Source organism: Centroberyx gerrardi, chromosome 17, assembly GCF_048128805.1.
Source record: "Centroberyx gerrardi isolate f3 chromosome 17, fCenGer3.hap1.cur.20231027, whole genome shotgun sequence".
Taxonomy (NCBI): Eukaryota; Metazoa; Chordata; class Actinopteri; order Beryciformes; family Berycidae; genus Centroberyx; species Centroberyx gerrardi.
In genome coordinates this window covers 11926300-11947180 of record NC_136013.1, presented here as the reverse complement: position 1 = coordinate 11947180, position 20881 = coordinate 11926300, and the positions used below count along the sequence as shown (strand labels likewise).

Below are 20881 nucleotides of genomic sequence, written 5' to 3'. Positions count from 1 at the left end.
GCCTTTGGTCAGTATCTTTCCATGATTTAAAATGTATCTTCCCCAGTTGCCTGTGATGGTTTCCTCTGTACAACTGTGAAACTTAAGTACACACAATTTGGCCACATTTAGAAATATTCAAATTTATTTTCATGTCATTTCATTGAAAGAACAATAAACAATAAAAATACAGGGCAGGAGCAAGGAAAATAAAGTGCAAAATCCTTTGGTGTCAAACTAAAAAGGATTCATTTCAGCACAGTGATGGGCCGTCTCTCCTACAAGAGTTCAAAACAGTTTCCACCCTTCACAAAATATCTCTGTGGTCTCTTCATTCTACACGGTAAAAAAATATACACTGACATTTTATTCGAGATTCTTAAAACGAAAACACATCTCAGTGAATCTGTACACAGAAGACAAAGACAGTGTGGTGGAAGATAAACCAAACTGAACAGAATTACATTCCATATTCTGGTAGGCTATATTTTCCACAAGTTGGTCAAAAATACAGTAGGACTATATATATGCAATATCAATATATACTGTATATGTTATATTCCAAATACTTTTCTCCATTGCACCAGCAACCATTAACATGCTGTAACCACTGAAGTGGATACATACAGGTTTGAGTTATCTTCTTCACACTCTCTTTGTCTCCTCTGCAGTTTATTCTAACTCTACCTTTTCAATACAGAAATGTACACACTTTAGACCAAGGATGTCTGGCCATAGGCCCTTTTCACAAACATGGCTGCTGTACCACAGGGTATAGCTCGGTTCTCACCATTGCCAGCAATGCTAAAAAGCCAACTTTCTGTCTGTGATAACTTATTTTATGTTTCAACATAGTGTGTAACACAATACAGGTGTTGTCATTGACATATCTTTCTGTTTCTGTTGTCAGACGACTGCGCAAGTAGCCTAACTGATCGAGGGTCACAAAACGCTAACTGGCTAACCAAGGCTAACAGTAATTTCTGTACTGTTAGCATTTTGTGACCCTCGATCAAATCACTTTTTTTATAGTTGCGCAGTCATCTGACAACAGAAGCAGAAAGATATGTCAGTGACAACACCTGTATTGTGTTATGTTGAAACACAAAATAAGTGGTTACAGACGGAGTTATGGGCGACAGAAAGTTAGCTTTTTACAGCAGCCATGTTTGTGAAAAGGGCCTATTAGAATCTTTACCATTCTTGAAGACATTTTCTCCAGTTATATGATTTTAGTGATGGAACAGCTGCAATATGTACAGACAGTAAGGAACCATGGCCTCTCATACTCTGAACACTGACTGTAGTCAAAACAAAAAAGCAAAATGTTCACAAAAAAAGTGTCCATTTTATTTCATACTACATCCTGTAAGCCATCCACTGCATCTTTTGGTTTATGGTACCATTTTGTTCATAATGTGTATTTTTGTTGTTCTCCATGTCGTCACCAGCAGTGGCTCAGTTGGTGGAGATTGTCATGGATTGAGTTTCCACAGGATTCAGTCAACCTCAAATGAACTCAGATGTACACACAGTAGGTGGTTTCGGATGAAGGCAGCACATCAGCTGAACTAGCCTCTCGTAGGACCAAACCACAGTCTCGCTGCTATGTGTTTCCTAGTGACGGAGCATCGTGCACGGTGACTACAGTGGATCCACTGGTAGTGCTGAACTGCTCTATGTTGTTTGTGTCCGTGCTGTTCAGCTCCACCCTGGGCAGGCGGAAGCCGTTCTCCGAGGCTGTGTTTGAATGTGTGATGCTGCCCGACACGGAGCTGACCCCCAGGTTGCTCAGCGGCATGCCGCTCTGCACCGTGGAGGATGACATCTTCTTCTGGCGAGCCTTGGAGCCCCCGCTGGCTCCCAGAACTCGAGACACATGGGTCCGCCTGGTGACAATGAGAGAGATTTACCATGATGTTAAAAACAACTCTGACTTCATTCATATACAATGACATATTATTTTGCAAGTTAAAATGTAATGATCAGTTAGGAGGTAATTCTGTGATTATGGTGACGTGAAAAATTTCTTTTGAGTTCTGAGATTAATATCAGAATTCTGAGCTTAAAGACAGAACTCTGAGATCTAAGTCAGAATTCTGAGCTTAAAGTCAGAATTCTGAGATTAAAGTCAGAATTCTGAGAATAAATCTCAGAATTTAAATACATTTTTCACATGTGGCCCTAATTGTCCTCCGTAATTCTGAATACAAATATGATAGATATTTGTTTTTTATTTAAATTTGAACTCGACCCCTCACCCATCATAAGGTCACTAAGCCATAAAGATGTTCAATAAGCCTTAATGAAATGACATTATGATGATAATAACAAACAAAATGTATTTTATTTCACAGACATCTGACAGAACAAAAGCACAAAGCGTCTGATCCACCATCAACTGTATAAAAATAGCAGCAATGTTTGTTTTCCGTGGCTTGGACTTGTGAACCACAGCAACAGTAGGAATTGGCCTGTCTTAAAGGAATGTCGCCTGACCTGTTGTATGTCTTCAAGATGATCAGTAGAATGGTGAGAATGATGATGATACCTATAACGATGACAGCAATCATAGCCCCAGAACCTGAGAGAGCAAGAGAGACAAAGAGAGAGAGAGAGAGAGAGAAAGAGAGAGAGAGAATGGGGGTGGGACGTTTTGAAAGGTTATTTTCAGTGTTGCTTTCATTCTAGTATTTGCATTTTACACATTCCCTCTGGCCCATGTGATACACTTTGTTTTGTGTATCCTTCAGAGTGTGTAGTACCTTAACAGTAGCGACACTCACGCACACACACACACACACACACACACACACACACATACAGAACTTAGCGAATGTTTCCTATTAATTGCAGTTGCATCGGTAAAAACAATAAACTGACATTGAACTCTAGATTCTTACAGCAAAAGCACATCTCAGTGAATCTGTAGAGGATGGGGGCGGGACATTTTGAAAGGTTATTTTCAGTGTTGTAGTCCATTTTAGTATTTGCATTTTACAAATTCCCCCTGGCCCATGTGATACACTGTATTCTGTGTGTCTTCCAAAGTGTGTAGTATCTCAACAATGTCGTCAATCGGATACATGCAGAATTTAGCAAATGTTTCTGCATGGGTGCCGCTCCCTTATAAACCATCTAGATTAGACTGCATGACGCAATGGGTTGTTATTTATAAGCCATTGCTTATCTTAACTCTAGGCATCGTATCTTTTTGATGTGAACTTCCATAGGGGGCATTCTAACATCTGATGCTGTGGGCAACAAATACCTCATTCTCAAGCATAGGCATGAACGCAATGTGGACATTCGAGCACACACACATACTCATACACACACACATACACACACACACACACACACACACATACACACACAGGTGGCTTCCGGTATGCTTACTCTGGATGAGTATTTGCTCCTTGGACTTGGTGGTGGCGGTTGTGTTTGAGGATACTGTAGTGAAGTTGGTCACAGGTGAGACAGTTGAAGCTTGCATCTTCAGCAATAACCTGCACAGACAGAACAAAACATCACATTTAGTCAAGTAAACACTCTCTCAAACCATGACTCCATAACACACGCTTTTGTGAGGATAATAACATACAAGGGTAAAACAAGCCAGTTAACTAGAACACAGAACTAGAATTTTTGCCACACTTCAATCATACTAACGCCTATATGACATTTGGGGAAGGTAGAGAAAGGAAGAGAAGGTGGAAGGAGAGATATCAAGATATTAAGATAACACTTATAGCTGGCATAGTTGACGGAGTGGAAGCATGTATTATGAGGATCTTCAAATATTCACTAAAATGTTATCATGTATCGGACTGTGTATTTTACCACCAGATGATTGCAGACAAAACAGTGTGGAAAGATAAAGGGCTGCCTTTTGCCTCTTACGTCAGTTTCAGACTAACATAGTGACGTACTGGCAGATCATCTATTTCATGTTTCAAAGTACAGCTCAAAAACCTGTAATGGGCTGTTAATCCAGCTAATACAGTTAATACAACACACAGAACAAAACAGCTTTGTTTAGCAGACTGGATAACATGCAGTTGCTTATTTTACACATCAATGTGCGACGAGAAACAGGCTCTCACCTGCGAGATTGACTTATGACAGACTGAAATGACATGACTGACAGATGATTGAACAATGCTGTGTTTACCCCTTATACCCTGGCTTTAAGATCACACAACATGCTCATACATCATTCTAATGTATGCTAAAGCATTACATTTTCTTTCTATAAGCGTTATCGTCAAATAGATTGATGACCTAGAACCACCACAACTAGAAACGATGTACAGACAAGTATGTTACAGTGCAGCAGAGCGTAGATGGTTTTTTTTTTTGGCATTCAACATGAAGTCATCTCATAATCAATCACCATCATTGAAAAAATCACACCCTTTAAATCATCATCTCATTATCCAAGACTTTTTGTTAGAGTTAACTTTGGAATCCATGCTCTACATTTCGACTGTCTGAGAGGATTTAAGCAATTAAAAATGTTCTGCCTCCCCTGTTAAGTTTTAAAAGGGAGAAACTGTCCACAGATGGTGCAGTGTGAAGATCTCCACCTCTAACCACATGTACTCCTGATGGTCTAGGAATAAATCCCATCAGAGACTACGCTGTCTCCTTTTCAGCTGTGCTACTGTCTCAATACAGCAGAATCACTGAGGGGATTAGGCAGCCCACTCTCTCTCAGGGTGAATCATTCTGTTCAGCTCATGCCTATGATGGAACATTTTATGTTAACCTACTTGTCTCTTAATGTGATGTGTTATAGTAAAATGACAAGATGTATTGATGTGACTTTGGCATTGCATTTTGATCATGATTCATCAATATATAGCTGATATTCCAATGCATTTTTTCCATCAACAATCCATATTGTTTCTATACACAGTAGCCTCAGGCGGTCTACCTGGGCGGCTATCTTACCTGACAGGGATTTTCTTATTGATCTTAATTTATCATGATCTTGATCTTCATCGTGTCTATTGTGTTGCAATTCTCATGTGTCACACCGAGATCCTCCGTCATTTAAGAGGATTACTGCTACTATTCAGGAAACAATCCACACAAAGCTGCAGGTGAGGGCCGTCCCTGTAAGGGATACTTCCCTGTGCTTTTGGCTTGCTGTTAAAAAGCAGCATGACTTCACAACACTGGGATTACACACCATCACTTGCTCTGAGATATAAATTCACCCAAAACTCACTTGTAGAATGTATACCTGAAGATGCTTTGTTTTTGTTAAGTAAAATAACAATACAAAATTATTATTTGACAGGTTTATTGCAGCAATTTCCACTGAGCTTGGGTTGTAGAGATATATAATTTGCACTTCAGTTCCCACAGATAAACACATCTACGGCACCAGAAGGAAGGACCAGCGTCATCATGGGAGTTCCTCATCGACTCTTCATCTAGTATAACGTAAAACAAGGAGTAGATGACATCGTCACTGTGTCATTCATAGTATGACTCAGACATTTGGTCTTTAATTAGACAATGCATCATGTGTTTCACGTTCCATCATTCAATCTTTAATGATTCACCCGACTTGGCATCCAAGAACACAGAGGAATACAGGTGGATTGTATCCAAACCCATATTGTTCTTCAAGCTTTTCTAGATCTTTTGGTTAATCTTATTTATTTTTTAAATATGTGAGGTCTAATCACTTTCTGGGCTGATTTTACTATTTGTTTCTGATTTGACTTTGTCTATCAGTTAGCACTTGGTGGGGGTTTATTATTGGGTAATCATAAAGTCATCCACCAAGACTAGTTTGTCTTTTATTGAGCCAAATCAATGCACTGATAATTTCTATCATTAACTAAAGATACAAACATTGACAAGCTCTATTCCAAAATACTATAAAACAATTACTTAAAGTTTATATTTAAATATAATTAAATATAGGTTAGTTATAAATAACTATTGAACTAAATATTAAACTACTAAATATTGAACTAACCTTCACAAAGTACCATGATTTGTTTTATTTTTTTTTGTTATCAATCATTTTGTCAGAAAACTAGGTTTCACAATTTTCAAATGTGGACATTTCATTTTGGAACAAAACTTTTTAATTACAGGAGATGGAGGACGAAAAAGCAGGCATCGCTAGCATTAAAACACTGAGTACACTTAACCTACGAGTTAGTCAGACATTGCACTGAGTCTGCTGGGAGTGAAGCACAGCAGAACAATCAGAACAGGTGCTTCAAAAGAGAACAAAATTTGCATTGGCTATAAAAAGCTTAAAACCCTGGTACACGGAAGAGCAGCCTCAGTACAACTGCATGTTGTTGTGCATGTGCACACACAAATACACACCCATTCACACACACAACCAACCCCTCGCTGTCTTTCTCCTCTTCCTCTCAATCTTGCTGCCTTGCACACAAACAAACAGACAAAATGTAGAGAGAGAAGTACTGAGAAACAAAAAATAACTGAGCTACCATTGATTGTCCAATTGATTCTATTCAAATTCACCATAAAATATGCAAAACATTCAATTTCAGAACATCAATTGAAATTTCCATGCTAACAGGATAGGCTGTGGCTTCGGTGAGCTGTGTAGTAATAAGCCCCTCACTTCATTACATCCATATGTGTGTGTGTGTACATGGTAGATTTCGATGTGCATAATGTTGACTCTGCATATGAATGAATCTGGGTTTTCTGTTCAAAAACACACTGATCCCTGAAAGTGTTGTTAGTTGCTGTCAATTATGATTACACCGACAGACCATGAAAACACAATAGACTCTTTGCAGTTGAGTCACAAATCCAAAATGTCAACTTTTCACTAACAAAGACAAACAGCGTTATTTTAAGATTATGGCGTTGCATTATTTATTTTATCCAGTGGGTTTTGAAAGGGTTTCATAAGACCATGGGGTGGTAGAATTTTCTCAAACTATAGAGGGGCATGGAATGAAAACCAAGATTGGAGTTACAAGGTTTTTGCAGGAAAAGTGATACAGTGTGTAAGAGTGCAGAGTGAATCAGCTAACTTTACTTCAGTACGTCACAAAACCACTGATTGTTGTAATGAGAGGTTGTTCAAACACATCGGACTGCAATCACTCTCACAGCCATTACCTTGCTGAGACATTGTTATATATATATATAAAAAAAAGGAAGAAATGAAACACATAGCTCTTCCTTCGCTGTTCACAACATGTTTTTCAAACTGAATTAAAAAGCTGACACAATGCTGAATTCAATATTATGAACTCCCCTGTTACATTTTATCCACTTAGCTGACGCTCTTACAAAGAGCCATTTACAATGAATGAGCAGGTAGGGGCTCAGTGACTTAGGACACCTGGCTGTTGATGAACACACTGGCTCGCTTTCTCTTCCCTCTCACACACACTTCATAATTTTCTGCTATAGACAGCGCCTAAATTCCTTGTCAAAGACCAGCAACCCCCCACGCCTTACATCATTTCTTAATTAATCTTAAATAATAGCTGATTGTCAGTATGTTAAGTTTGCTACGTTTATTTTGCAGGACTTTGTAAGTTTGTTAAGAAAAGCTAAATATTATTAATTGCTTGTCCAGGACCAGTCTGTTGGGTATAAATTCCAGCTAAACCAGGAGAGATGGAGAACAGAAACTGGCTCAGGATCAGCGTTTCCCTGGTCCTCCCTATTTACACTCATAAAAGTTCACAGAGAGGTTATGCGTCTAGATTTCTCTTCCAGGCTCACTCTTGGATGATATAACTGCTGATCTGGTTCCAAGGTGGATTGTCGGAGGCATGGATCCAGGCCTTGCGTCTCAGCATTTGAAATAAGGACGACTACAGTGGCTTGTTGGTGGTTTTCTACATCCGTATCCACAAAGCCTCAACCATTAATGGAGGGTAATTCCCCTCCACTCACATATTCTGGAAGCTTCGTCGATTTACGACGTCATACATTTGACAAGCATCACCTATGAAACCTACTGACACTGACGAATAACCTTTAATAACCTTTAACTTTGATAGGTTTTGTATGAACTGATCCTCAAACTTGGATTTTGACTTATCCTAATAGAAAATTTGCAAACTGTGAATTAGAGGCTGACAGCACTGGCTTGACTCTGGGACTCCATGCTCACGTATATTGTACTGTCTTATCCAGCTTCCTGTTCAACAGCAAATATTGCACAACCAATTCTCCCCAGTGTTGACATACTATTAAGCCATAGAGATTAGTAATGACACATATATCATATTTGCTATTTGCAGAGGTGACAGCTTTTGATAAGTGGATAATTGATCACATGCTGTATATGGGTTGCTAACGCACGTAATAGGGAATGTCCTATTGACGTTGGCTAGGCAATGTAACCAACAATACGGCATTAAGTGATGTCTATTTCTTTAGGTGACAACTATATTAGACTTTTATCTGAATTTGTAGGGACCAGTCAATTGTTTAAATGTAAACATGAACATATAAAGGGCTGGGGAGTAACGGGCTAAATGTCACATTCGATTTAAAAACAAACATAAATGTAATTTGGCACTATGGAGACCAGGAGTGGATGTGAAAAAAAAAATTACATGTCAAGGCCACATCTAGGGCACGAGATGCTACTGTATGCGCACAAGGTGGACTTTGTGCTCTCGTATTGATTTTTTTTAGAGCACAATTTTGTTCTCTTGTTTTGGTAAATTCATACGCTCATTTTCATTACACAATATCACAATTCCTGTGAACAAATCAACACCTGCCCACAATTTAATAAAATGTGTATTCAGCAAGTTTCAAGCTGATTTCACCCACTTGCCGTAATTGGCTGAATTTAGTTAATTTAGCACTGATTTATTTAGTTTACTTAGCATAATATAAGATATATAATATAGATTTACTTGTTTTAGTTTAGTTGAATCAGGCTTTTGATTACTTGAGTTTTACATCAGGTAAAAAAAACAAATTGTCTTTGTACACCGTTATTTTATACCTTTAGTAATTTTGGAAAAGTTTAATCTAACCAGTACAATACTTGCACATCCATTAACGTTACTTGTTCCTCCTTTACCTATCAGTGCGCACATGGACTGGATCATGTCTCTTGAAGGAATGTGCAGTTTATTTACTGTTTGGGTTAATGTTCACACAAAGATGCCATATATGTATGTATATATAAAGTGGCAATGAGTATAAAATGTTTATTTGTTCATAAATTTCCTGTACTCGCTTATTCCCACTAAGAGTCCCCAGAGCCTATCCCAGCATGCATTGCGTGGAAGGCATAGAGAGTCTAAAATGTGTTAACAGAAAATATTAATGTAGACTAGGAGAGTTTATTTTCAACTCTAATTAATGATGTATCGTACAATTCTGGAAGCCGAGATGAGTTTCTCCTCCGTCTTTGTGCATCGATGCATCACATAATGCTGTAATCTGACTGGAAAGGTCAGCTGCAAACAGGCTCAAAGGTCAAATAATGTGAACTTTGAGCATATAGCAAAATTTTGAGCGTTACGTGATATGTGATACCAAAGGTAGCGCTGCGTCTGCAGAGGGCAGCACTGCTCTCTCCGTACAAAAACTGACCCAGCCAGCGCAAAACGATTTGTACTGGCCTTTATCAGGACAGAGCACTTGTGATACATGCTGTTATTGTTACTAAGACTAATAAGAAGACAAGGATATTGACAGTTAATGGGTTATACCATTGTCAATGTGCTGACCTGAGGGACGGTATAGACTTTATATTTGTTTAGTTGCAAGGATGTGCATCAGTTGTAGCTCTCCAACTCCATATCTCAGAGAAGAGGTTGGTGCGACTACACTAGCTCTATATATTCAATTAAATTTACATGATAGCATGATAGCATGTCTTGTGAATGACTTCCTACTTTACCACAAAATATATGTTTTCCCTATGGATGGCCACCTGCATATCGTACAGTTACTGAGAGTATGCTACACAGTAATCAGAATTACTGTGTATTTTGTGGTGCAATTAGTAAGTCAGCTGATTGCTTGTTAGATTACTCTGAAACATGTTTAAAGGGGAAAAGGCTTTTTCAGTGCAAGATACACACCAACCCACAAACATCATTTTACTCAATTTGAAATTACAGATAATCATGGGTGTAGATTATTTTTTCCATTTAACTATAGATTTTGAAGGGAAAGCAATCTGCAACTGAAAATAATCAGATTACATTTGCTCTTCCCTCATTATCCACTTCCTCACTGGCCGGCCTTTTCTTTGCTGTAATAATGGTTTGTGTGTTGTTCCACAAATCGCAGCTATTCACTTACACTGCAGATTCAATATCCTCTCTTCCCCCCTCAGCAAACAAATCATTTATTGGTCTGTTCAGAGGATGGACTCTCAACGCAGAACAGGAACAATTTGGTTTCCTCTTTTTATATGAGAAAAAGCCAGACAAACTTGTTGACTGGCTAGACTTTTTCCCCTCTACACGTTTGTGCGGGGGTGCGCACACACACACACACACACACACACACACAGATGCAAAGTGAGTATAACCTTGTCTCTACACACATTCATAAACACGTTCAAAGCGTGACCTTCATCAAATGACGGTCTGAGTCAATATTTAAGCACTCGGTGTGAGCCAGCCCACAGGTTAATAAGACACAGGTGAAGCTATTAGTTCTGCTCTCCATAGAAGAGCAGGCATGCAGCCTCAAGTCGTCAGTACCAAGTCACATCAACCTTTACTGCACCAGTTCTTTTCCATTTGTGTCACATTAAAGGGGCATTAACCGAACTATGACTTTTATCGACCTCTAACAGTGACCAAACTGCAACATCGACAAGCCTCTGGCACGGCGCACGATGGCGTGTAATTGACATAAATAGTAGACACATTATCGCAATAGAGACGAGTAAGGTAGCTAATTAGAGCAGAGATCCAACAGAAACAAAACAGTACAGGCTGGAAAGTGAGTTTAGAAAGCTCGAAACCTCAGTGCCTGGTGAAGTAATCGTTGAGCCATTGGTACTGATCAATAACCTGATCAAACTCTCGCAAATTATGTTTTTTTTTTGTGCTATAGGACAGTAAAAATCTTACTTAATGCACTCTTTCCATTGCAGTTCACCCAACTGACATTTAAATCTTTCCTCATTCAGACTCTTTTAATGCTTTGTGTCTCACCATCAGCAAACGATCACCTCAATACAAGTGAGACAGGAAAAAGGATTACTTTTTTAAACAAGTAAGACCAAATATTTCAATTAATGCATCATAGGCTTAAGGAGGAAAAAGGAAATCGCTTTGTTAATGAGGGTACTCTTGCACAATAGCTTCTCAACTCAAAATGTATTGTTCGCAGGGTTTTGAAAGACATGACAAAGGGATATTTATAGAAAGGCAACAAAAATAAATGCATAGCAGTCTTGTGATGTGATGTCACAAGCAAGTCATTATTCTAGTTAAGACTTTTCAGAAAGGCACTGACTGATCCATTCAGAGTTTAAACTGACCCTGTGACCAAGTTGGAAGTTGGCAACAAAACTGATGTGAACTGAAAGTGGAAGGTTTCGTCTCGAGTATCAGACCAATCAAATCAGTTCAATTTATCATTAAGATATGAACACAGTGACAACATTCACATTACTATATCTCTACTTAATGCAACTAAGATAGTCAGATATAGTGTTGATATGCATGAGAAAGTTACGCTCTCTCTGAACACTTTCCACCTATCATTTGAAACAAGACTGCAACTGCATTACATGGGAAAACATCAAAATGTGACGTTGTGAAAAGTTTTGTGTGTTATTTACAGTGATCAGAGGGATTAAACATCAATTTTTACTTAAGGGAAAATCAATGTCAGTCAAGTGAAGAAATCTGCTAAAAAATATTGACACCATATTTGGCATGAGGATTGGAGTGAATTGGAGTGAAGTCATGTAATTAGGCATTTACATGACTAATATAAGCCCAATATTCTCCTACTGAACATATTTTCATAAGGGAAACCTGTTTGATTTTATCTGGGTTGAAATTTTGATTGGACTAGACCCAATCAGACTACTGATGCTTGTGTGAGCTTATTTGAGAGCAAATTAGTCCTCTTGATGGATTATTATTAAAACATTATGCAAAAGTAGTCAGTGGCAAATTTCACATGAGCATACTAATCAAATCATAGGACTAATTTACCCTTATTCCAAATAAAATGATCTCTTATAAACATGTTAGTCAGACTAAAGTAGACCAGATTGGTCCCAATGAAACTGACATTTTGGTAGAGATGGGTTTCCTTCTGAAGAGCCTTTTCATTACATTACATTAGACATTAATCTAATATTAGCATCTCAGTCTGCTCCAGTGTGCACTTGCACACAAGCCCCAAAATTCTAATCAGTATTGGATTATAAAGATTTCTGCTGATGATTAGCTTTCTAAAATATTGCATAATTTCCATGATTCAGACAAACTGTGTAAATTTAAACCCTCTTGCATAAACTTTTTCAATATGCAACTTCAGTCTCAACTTATTCTGATAACATTTTTGCTCATGATATGTGTGCCTAAGGTTAGAAAAGCCTATTTTCAAACAGTGCTTATCAGAGTTAAAAATGGTAAGGGATAACCACAGAAAGTACATACAATCAGACTGTGCTTATCATACACAACGTCAGTCAGGAGATAAGTTTCTTTCTCACGTTAAAGCAGCCAATCCAATGCAACTTTCCAACTAGGGTTGGATAGTGGTGAAGCAGTTGCAGCCTGCATATAAACAAAATCACTGACTCTGTTTACATTCAGCTTAATAAACTGTTAATAGGAACAACCTCATCAACCTAAATTAACTAAAATTATTGTGAATCATCGTCCAAACTAAAGTGACCTACTAACTGGCTCCATCCCCACTGAAACTTCAGTGTGATCCAGTGCAGCAGTCAAGTTGGGCAGATAATCCAGTTGCAGCTTGTATGTAAACATAGTCACTGACCTTTACAGAAATCACTGTAGGCCTATCTAGTAAGCAGAGATGAGCCACACACACTAGAAGAACAGGTAACCCATCTATTCTTAGAACTACGCAAACAAAACAAACTGATGAAATTAAATGATAAATTACAACAGAAACAAATTAGATAGATTTCCTCTGTGCATCCATTACAGATTTAAGAGGTAATGTCTAATAGAAACCTAAACAAAGCCACACATAATATCAGCAAGTCTCTGCTGAGTTAAGTTGAGTACTTATCATGCAATTATTAAAGTAAATATTGCATCATACTGTACATGTCACTGGATTATACATTATACACTCATGGAAACTAACAGTGGTGAGTGGTGAATCAACCCAGCAGTATCACACAGACAGCCGAGGGACAAACCCATTTCACATGCATACAGTCACATTTTCCTATATTTTCCTATTAGCAACCGATGAAATGATAAGTGCTGCTGTTCCCTCATAACGTAACAATAGCAGATAGACTGCCAGATAATGTCAGAAAGTGAGTTGGATTGTCACAACACATTAATCTGTGTCGTTTCACCGGTACAACAGTAACGGTAGATTTCTAAATCCAAGCGCTCTTTGGAATGTGAGCTATTCCCTTTCACCTGAGACTCACCTGTTGTCTCGCCATGTTGTCTGGGAGAGCCCCCGCTTCACACACACACACACGCACACACACGCACAAGCATAATCACAGTGCACACACAGGCACACACAAGTACACACAGAAAAGATTGACATAACCCACTCACTGAAAACTCACTCCCAACTTCAAGAGACACCGTACGGATGAACATAATTTCAAAATTATCAAGAAAAAGGAGTCGAAAACATTGATCAGCCTTGTTACTTACCAAACTGTCAAGCGTCTCCTCTTTGATTAAGCCCCAGCCTTCTCCAGGTGGGAGCCTGAGCAGCGCCTGGCCCCCTCCCTCAGCTGACTGAGGGGGGCATAGTCCACCTTACGAGGGCTGACAGTCACACCAGGTGTGAAGCTGGGGAGGGGAGACGAGGCTAGAAGAAGAGTGTGCTGCTCCAAGTGAGGAATAAGTCCCAGCCGCTCCTGAAGTGGCAGTCCCACAGGTGCAGAGACAGAGGCGAGACGGTCACAAAACAGATACAAAAGAGATTAAAAACAAAGCAGAGATGTGTCTGTCTGGTTTCTGTGGGAATCAGAGTGTGTGTGAGAGGAGGAGGAGGAGGAGGAGGAGGAGGAGGAGGAGGAGGAGGATAGGCTCCACGCTTGCTCACTCGTTGCTCCCAAGCTGCTCCTCGCTGAGTGTAATACTCCCAGGCAGCTGGTTTTTCAGGTCCTTCCGCCTGGCCCCTAGGCGTGCCGCGGCCGCTGATCAAAAACTCCTCTCCATACTTTTCTGCTCTGCTCTCACCATGACTACCGCCTCTCAGATCAGACTGGCTCGCATCCCCAGGATGTGTCACACGCACTACAGAGGGTGTGGCTCGGTGTGGACCTGTGTGTGTGTGTGTGTGTGTGTGTGTGTGTGTGATTGTGTATTTGTCATGGAGGATGAAAAAAAACCATTACTTCTCATTTAAAGAGAGCTTAAATAACAGCAACACCACAAGTATTAAATTTCAGTGTGTAGCCTATACTCTTGGAGGGAGTGGCTCTGTGCGCACCTGTGCATGCATATGTGTGTGTGTGTGTGTGTGTGTGTGTGTGTGTGTGTGTCTGTCTGTCTGTCTTTTTGTCTGTGTGTCATGGGGGATGAAAAAAAAACCATTACTTGTCATTTACAGAGAACAACAGCACTACATGTATGCAAATCCACTGTGTGCGTGTGTGTGTGTGTGTGTGTGTGTGTGTGTGTGTGCACGCGCAAGTTTGCATGCATGTGTAGATATGTGGTGTTCAAAGATGTTATCACAATTCCATTAATCTTCTGTGTGAACTCTTGTGTGTCTAGTTGGAAATTAACTATGTGAATTACTATACTTGTCCAAAGGGCACAGGGTGTGTTGGCAGAACAGATATGTAATTGCCTCCTTTTCTTTCCTTTTTTTTTTCTTTTTTGAAATAGCCATTTCCATCACCTGGAGGGAGATGGTCTATTATAAGACAAATAGCACCTTTCAAGCACTTGGCAAGATTTGTGTGAAAGCTGCCTACTGAATAGGAAAAATGTTTAAATAATTTGTCTGTCAGTCTGCCTGTCTGTCCAGCTGTCTAACTCTCTGCCTGGCTCTGCCTCCACTCTGCTAGCTCCTATAACACACCTGCCATAGTAGTCTTTTCCCAACCAGTGCCAGCAAGTCGTCAGGAGCGAGCCTCATGTTACCTCCAAGGGCTAGGTGGTGCCCATGACTATAAAGCAAGTCAGTGTTGCGCCTTTGTGAGAAAGTGTAACTCAACTTCATTTAGGCAGACACACATTGTTCTGCTTCTCCCAAATGGGCTGAAAGCGCTGTTTACTGCCTGCCTGCTCGCACAATCCCGGTATCCCTATATCCCTACTTTCACTCGTGGAAGACCTTTTTTGGACCATTACATAAAAACACTTCGGAAACTCTGGATCAGATTTCACAGACATATGAGAAGAATGCATCTTTCAAAATGGCATCTGCCACTGTGTCGGTTTAACTCCTGCTCAAACAGTGCAAACAATGTAGAATTTGTTAAGGGACTGGTGGTTCATAATGCTTTAATCACTTATTGTTTTTTAAGACTGAAATGAGTGAATCAACATTACTTGTCTTCAAAAGACCTATCTATTATCTAAGATTTCTCAGAATGTGATAATTTTGTGTGACCTACAAATGTTTAGTTGCTCTTGAAATATGTTAAGAACTATGCTATTGATTGCAACCTGATTGGTTCATCTCAAAAGATAGTACAACAGATCGTATCCTGACTTATCCTGACAATATACAACATTTTCATATATTTTCTAGGCAAAAAACAAACATATTCATCTGTCCTTATCATTATTGCATTAGGAGACATGCATTTAAAGGCAGAAGTACATGAGTGCATGAGTCAGAATAAATCTATTATACACTAATGTTATGATGAGTATGTTTTAGGGCAATATCCAGGAGTCATTTTACAAAACGTGAATATATCCTTGTCATCGCAGCGCTAATGCATCACTTAAGATTCCTGAGCAATTGAAACATTTCTTAGCTTTGTTAGCACTGTAATTTTGGAGAGTGCCTTTAAGGAATCTGGAGGTACTGGCCCCATTAGCGCCCATCAGGGCCACGTTAACCTGATCTGTTCCCCTTAGGTGCGCACACACAGTCACGTTCAGCCCGACTTCCTGGTCACTAAAACAGTAAGGGTCATTGTGAAGAGGAATTCCCCGCTCCCCGCACCATGAAGAGAGGGCTTTTTGTGCCACAGACAAGAAGAGGCAGCGCAGCACAGAATATGCCTCATCTCTGAGCTGTTACTCAATCCTCTCTACTTGTGAAATACTAACAGCCGTCCACTGTTTTACCTCTAGACCATTAAGCAAGCATGTCAGCAATGACACAGAGGTCCTTTAAGACCCGGGAGCTTCTGCGTACCTGCTTGTTAATGCGAAATGTGAAAAGGTCGGGCAGGTTAGAGCGAACGAGCCATTCGAACCCTCTCTCTAAAACAGAGTGAAGTGTGAAAATCACTTCATTGTCAATAATAATAATAATTAGAGCGTAACGGTGGACATAACCGAAAAAAGAGAAAGGAATCAGGCTTCATTGGTATCCTATGGACACACAGGGATTTTTTGACTGCATTGTTTTTTCTTTAAAAAGTGTTGTTGTTCCGGTTGTTTCATGTAAGCAGCTGAGGAAGGGAAAGTACACACTGTCCTAGACTGGAGAGAACTGGAAGGGAGTCACTGGATCAATATACAGTGGCGTCCACTGCATACATACAGTAGGCAAACAATACAGTCTCTCCTCTCCTCCTCTCCTCTTCTCCTCTCCTCTCCTCTCCTCCTCTCCTCCCCTCCCCTCTCCTCTCCCCTCCTCTCCTCTCCTCTCCTCTCCTCTCCTCTCCTCTCCTCCCCTCCCCTCTAACAATTGCTGTCTGTTTTTTCATGCAGATGACACTTCCAAGGAGCGCTTGTGCAACATCTTTTTGACAAATGAGCGATGAATCAGTCCGATTTGACAAGTGTGTCATCGCCACTGTTTTTCTCATTGTTTTTTCCTCCTACAATAAGGAAGTGGAATTCGTCAAAAGAAAAAGGATGAGAAAAAACAATTTTTACTCAGTTCACTGAGAAGTCATCAGTCTTCTCTGCATGGCTGACAGAGCGAAGCGATAGTGGTGTTGAAATGCAACAGGCGGGTGAACTGTAGGTCAGCCGCACCGCCACACAGAGATTTGCCTTCCTGTTCATGTTCATTTTTAGATATTTATAGATGAATCATTAACTCAACCTTTCTGTCATTCTCTTTACCAGGGACTCAGGCAGTAGGACAAAGAAGTTATGGCTAGAAAGGACTAAGATGGAAACTGTTAGGAGGTTTGTTGTTAAGTCCTTGGGGGCGGGGGAAATATGAGGTGCAAAGTGCAAGTGACAATACCACTGCCCCATTCTAGCCTATAAGGCAAGATTTAAATACACTGACTCATCCAGTTGGTCACAGCAGTGCTAAAGGCTTTTCCATGTACTTTACAGCCCCACTGGGAAACTTTCTGAGAGACACTGTCATGCCTGGGAAAGTATTATGAAGTAAAAGCGTGTTAAGTAAAAAAAACAAAGCAAAAAGGTTGGGATTTGAGGAGAGAAGGATGATGGAGAGGGTGAAAGAAAGTACTGCGTGTGCATGCGTGTGAGTAGGTGTGCGTGGGTACAATTATAGCATTTGATGTTTTCATCTGCTTGAATGGGCTAATGGTGAAATACGTTCCAGTGACTATATGTTATGTAATGTGTACATTTATGCAATAAATCTAGGAGGTTCTATATGAATTTTTCATTAACTGAGAATTCTGCTGCCCACGAATCCTTTTTCTATATCTGCATTTCTACCCTAAGTGAGTTTGTTTCACACAATTAGAATGGATGCCCTAAAATAAACCACACTAAACATGGTTTTTAAGAATAACTCTTTATGTATTTCTCTATGTGAAACAAATGACTATTATACTACACAAATAGAAGCGGATACTGTAAGAGACAGAGACCATCTCTGAGAAATAAGTACAGAACATGAAAATACACATACTGGTATTATAGAACTGTAAATTATTGCTTGTTTTGCTACTTTGTTTTCTGGATTTCTACAGTACAAGACACAATATTCATATTTCAACAGAAACAGTACAACAGTGACAAACGGTATTATTGACCTTTTAGTAGACTTTCCCCAAAAAGAAGAAAACATTCAAACAGAGTCCATGTTCAACACGACACAATGAGAGTTGGTTTTGATCGAGCATCTTCAGGACTTATTGTTATACATTTTTGTATTTTTTTTCTTTACAACATAAAGAGAAGCCGTAACAAACTGCACACTGGGACTGGCCTCAGCAACAAAAAAACACTTGGCATATGTACATAAATATACATTTTCTTTTCAACTGTGACCAAAATGCACCCAGTTTCAAATACCATGACCACAGACAGTAAAAAAATCTTCACATAATGTATCTTCCTCCTCGTCCTTCCTCATTATAGTTTCACCAATCTGCTATTAGTACAGTGAACTGCTGCAGCTTTAATACAGTGCCATTAAAACTGCACTCTGCCAATGTGGTGCGTTTGAAAGAACTGTTTCCCTTTCTCAGAAGATAACATGAATGCGTCTCGAGGACAAACACGGTTACAAAGACATTGGTTTTGTTCTGCAGTGTCAACTGCCATATCCCATCCTGCCCCATCTTAAAATACTATGTGTCCTTTTTTTAAACCCGTCTACACCTTTTTTAATAATACACCCCCATAGATCCAAAAGGCCTGAAAGTCTCCAAGGTACACACTAGCAAAAGGAAGTGGACATGAGAACATTTGAGTGTTTCACTCACTGCAATATGCTGGTGAGAAGGCTAACCAGGTGTTCAGCTTGAGAACAAAAGAAACAACAAAAGAAAGAAATAGAAAAAGAAATACAATGTGCTTCCTACTTTATCTCGAGCAAGACTATTTTATGTGGAGGAAATGAACAAAACACTGACAATAAAGTGCTCACATGCAGACAGACTTGTCATTTGCTTACTAATATTGTTATAGCAAAAAAGTCTTTAGATTTCATGCTGCCTAATACAAATATGGTTTAGACTCACCACTGAGACCCAAAAGCCCTGTTCCCAACACTTGTCCACACTGCTTCTCAAGCACTGGATTGTTTCACTGAAAAACGACCGGATGATATACACTGATCTGATATGGGATTGAGGGGAGAATGAAAAAAAATAAGAAAAAACCTTTACAGTGAGGGTCATTGTAGAGCAGCTTACAATGTCTGGGTTTTTTCAGGAGTTCAATCAGGAGTGTATTTTTGTTCATAAGATATCCAGATACTGCAAGACTTTAAAAAATGAAATGATGTACTGCGTTGTGTAGGGAAAAATAGATTTGATTCCTTTCTGCTCAATTTAACAAAATACATTAGTGTCTCTAAGTAAGAAAAATGAATGTCATTTCACTTGCTGCTGTTTTTTTTTGTTTTTTTTCTTGTTTTTTTTAATGTAGTGACAACAATGTGAGGTGAGTGAGTGCTTTGGTTGATATCTCATGAGGCTACCTAATTTTCCCTTTTCTCAGCAAAATGCTCTCAGGTAAACTACAAAATCTCAATGGACTACTTCCACCAATGTACTACTCAGCTATTTACAGCAAGAAGCAGCGCATTACTCTAGTGCGCAACAGGAGACGGCAGAGAGCCCCGCCATTGCTTGGAGATATCAAGAGATACTCAGTGCAAAACAAGCAGTAGTAGGTTTCAGAAGAAAACCTGACACATAGAAAGTGGGTTGATAAAACAACAGAACCAAGACATTAAAGATGTGAATGAAAACAAACATCATCAGAAAAAGAACAACATCCCAAACCCCTTGAAGAAGATGAGGGGGGATGAACTGTCTCAGATCTTTCAAATCCCAACAAGCTGCTGATGCAAATTTGCCATCAAATTGAAAAGACTGAACTGTCAATCTTACAAAAACCATTCAGCTGCTTTCCCTGTCACTTTAAACTCTGCGTGGGGATATGCATTTGCGTCAAAAGCGTCATACCATTTCCCTGTCGTCACAAACAACAATATAAAACACCTCAGCTCCTCAACTACAGAAGTAACTAAGCATGCAAAAAACTGTTTGGGGTATCAAATACATATTAAGAATACACATCTAGTAGTTCAGCAAAAAACAACACCTCTCCAAATAAAAAAGACAAAAGCGAAAAAGAGCGAAAAAAAATAACAAGTCAAACAACCACCACAACTTTGTTGGTTACATATGGCGCTCCGTGCTGTGTGTGATGTTAAATAGGTTCCTTTTTCTTGATATATCTTGTTAGTATTTGTGTTTCTGTAAGTATTTTTTGTAATACAGTATATACATGCAGACAAGAGCGGGAACATCACACAGTCAATCCTGATGCTGAGCAAGCTGAAGCAACAAACCGGCAGATATGAAAACGGATGAAAAAAAAAAAAAGAAAAATCATAAAAGAGCCATACATAACCTGAAAAACACAATTCATTTTAAAAAAAGGGAAAAAAAAAACAAAAAAATGTGTCTTTCTTTTGAGGTATTGTATGTCCTCAACCAAAGATTATTGTACACACAAGACCGTGAGACGGAAGGAGAGGTAAGACTAACAAGCGAACTAGCGAGCTAACTACCGAGCAGGACTAGCAATGAGAGCTGAGTGTGTATGATAGGTGACAGGTGCCTGCGTTGGGACAGGTATTTCTACCCCTCTTGCTGAAAACGAGGGGGGGT

At 39.4% G+C, this 20881-nt stretch overlaps 1 protein-coding gene across 2 annotated transcripts; it reads right to left on the bottom strand.

Annotated features, from left to right (window-relative positions):
- Positions 1-102: 102 nt before the first annotated feature.
- On the bottom strand, positions 103-14360 carry ncmap (non-compact myelin associated protein). Of its 2 annotated transcripts, XR_011784528.2 has the most exons (5): positions 13833-14360; positions 3379-3488; positions 2479-2563; positions 1105-1868; positions 103-1061 (listed from the first exon to the last, which is right to left on the bottom strand). XR_011784528.2 is itself a non-coding variant. In XM_071896870.2 (4 exons), the coding sequence occupies exons 2-4, from the start codon at positions 3473-3475 to the stop codon at positions 1586-1588; spliced, it is 465 nt and encodes a 154-aa protein (XP_071752971.1). In that variant the 5' UTR covers positions 3476-3488; positions 13833-14360; the 3' UTR covers positions 103-1585. The 2 variants fall into 2 exon arrangements, 1 of the variants encoding a protein (XP_071752971.1); XM_071896870.2 differs by having other exon boundaries at positions 103-1868.
- Positions 14361-20881: the final 6521 nt, after the last annotated feature.

Excerpts from the sequence above, each read along its gene's own strand:
- ncmap (XM_071896870.2), bottom strand. The coding sequence starts at position 3,475 with ATGCAAGCTTCAACTGTCTCACCTGTGACCAACTTCACTACAGTATCC. Across the intron at positions 2,564-3,378 it reads GGAGCAAATACTCATCCAGA|GTTCTGGGGCTATGATTGCT; the intron begins GTAAGCATACCG and ends TTGCTCTCTCAG. Across the intron at positions 1,869-2,478 it reads ATCTTGAAGACATACAACAG|GCGGACCCATGTGTCTCGAG; the intron begins GTCAGGCGACAT and ends CATTGTCACCAG.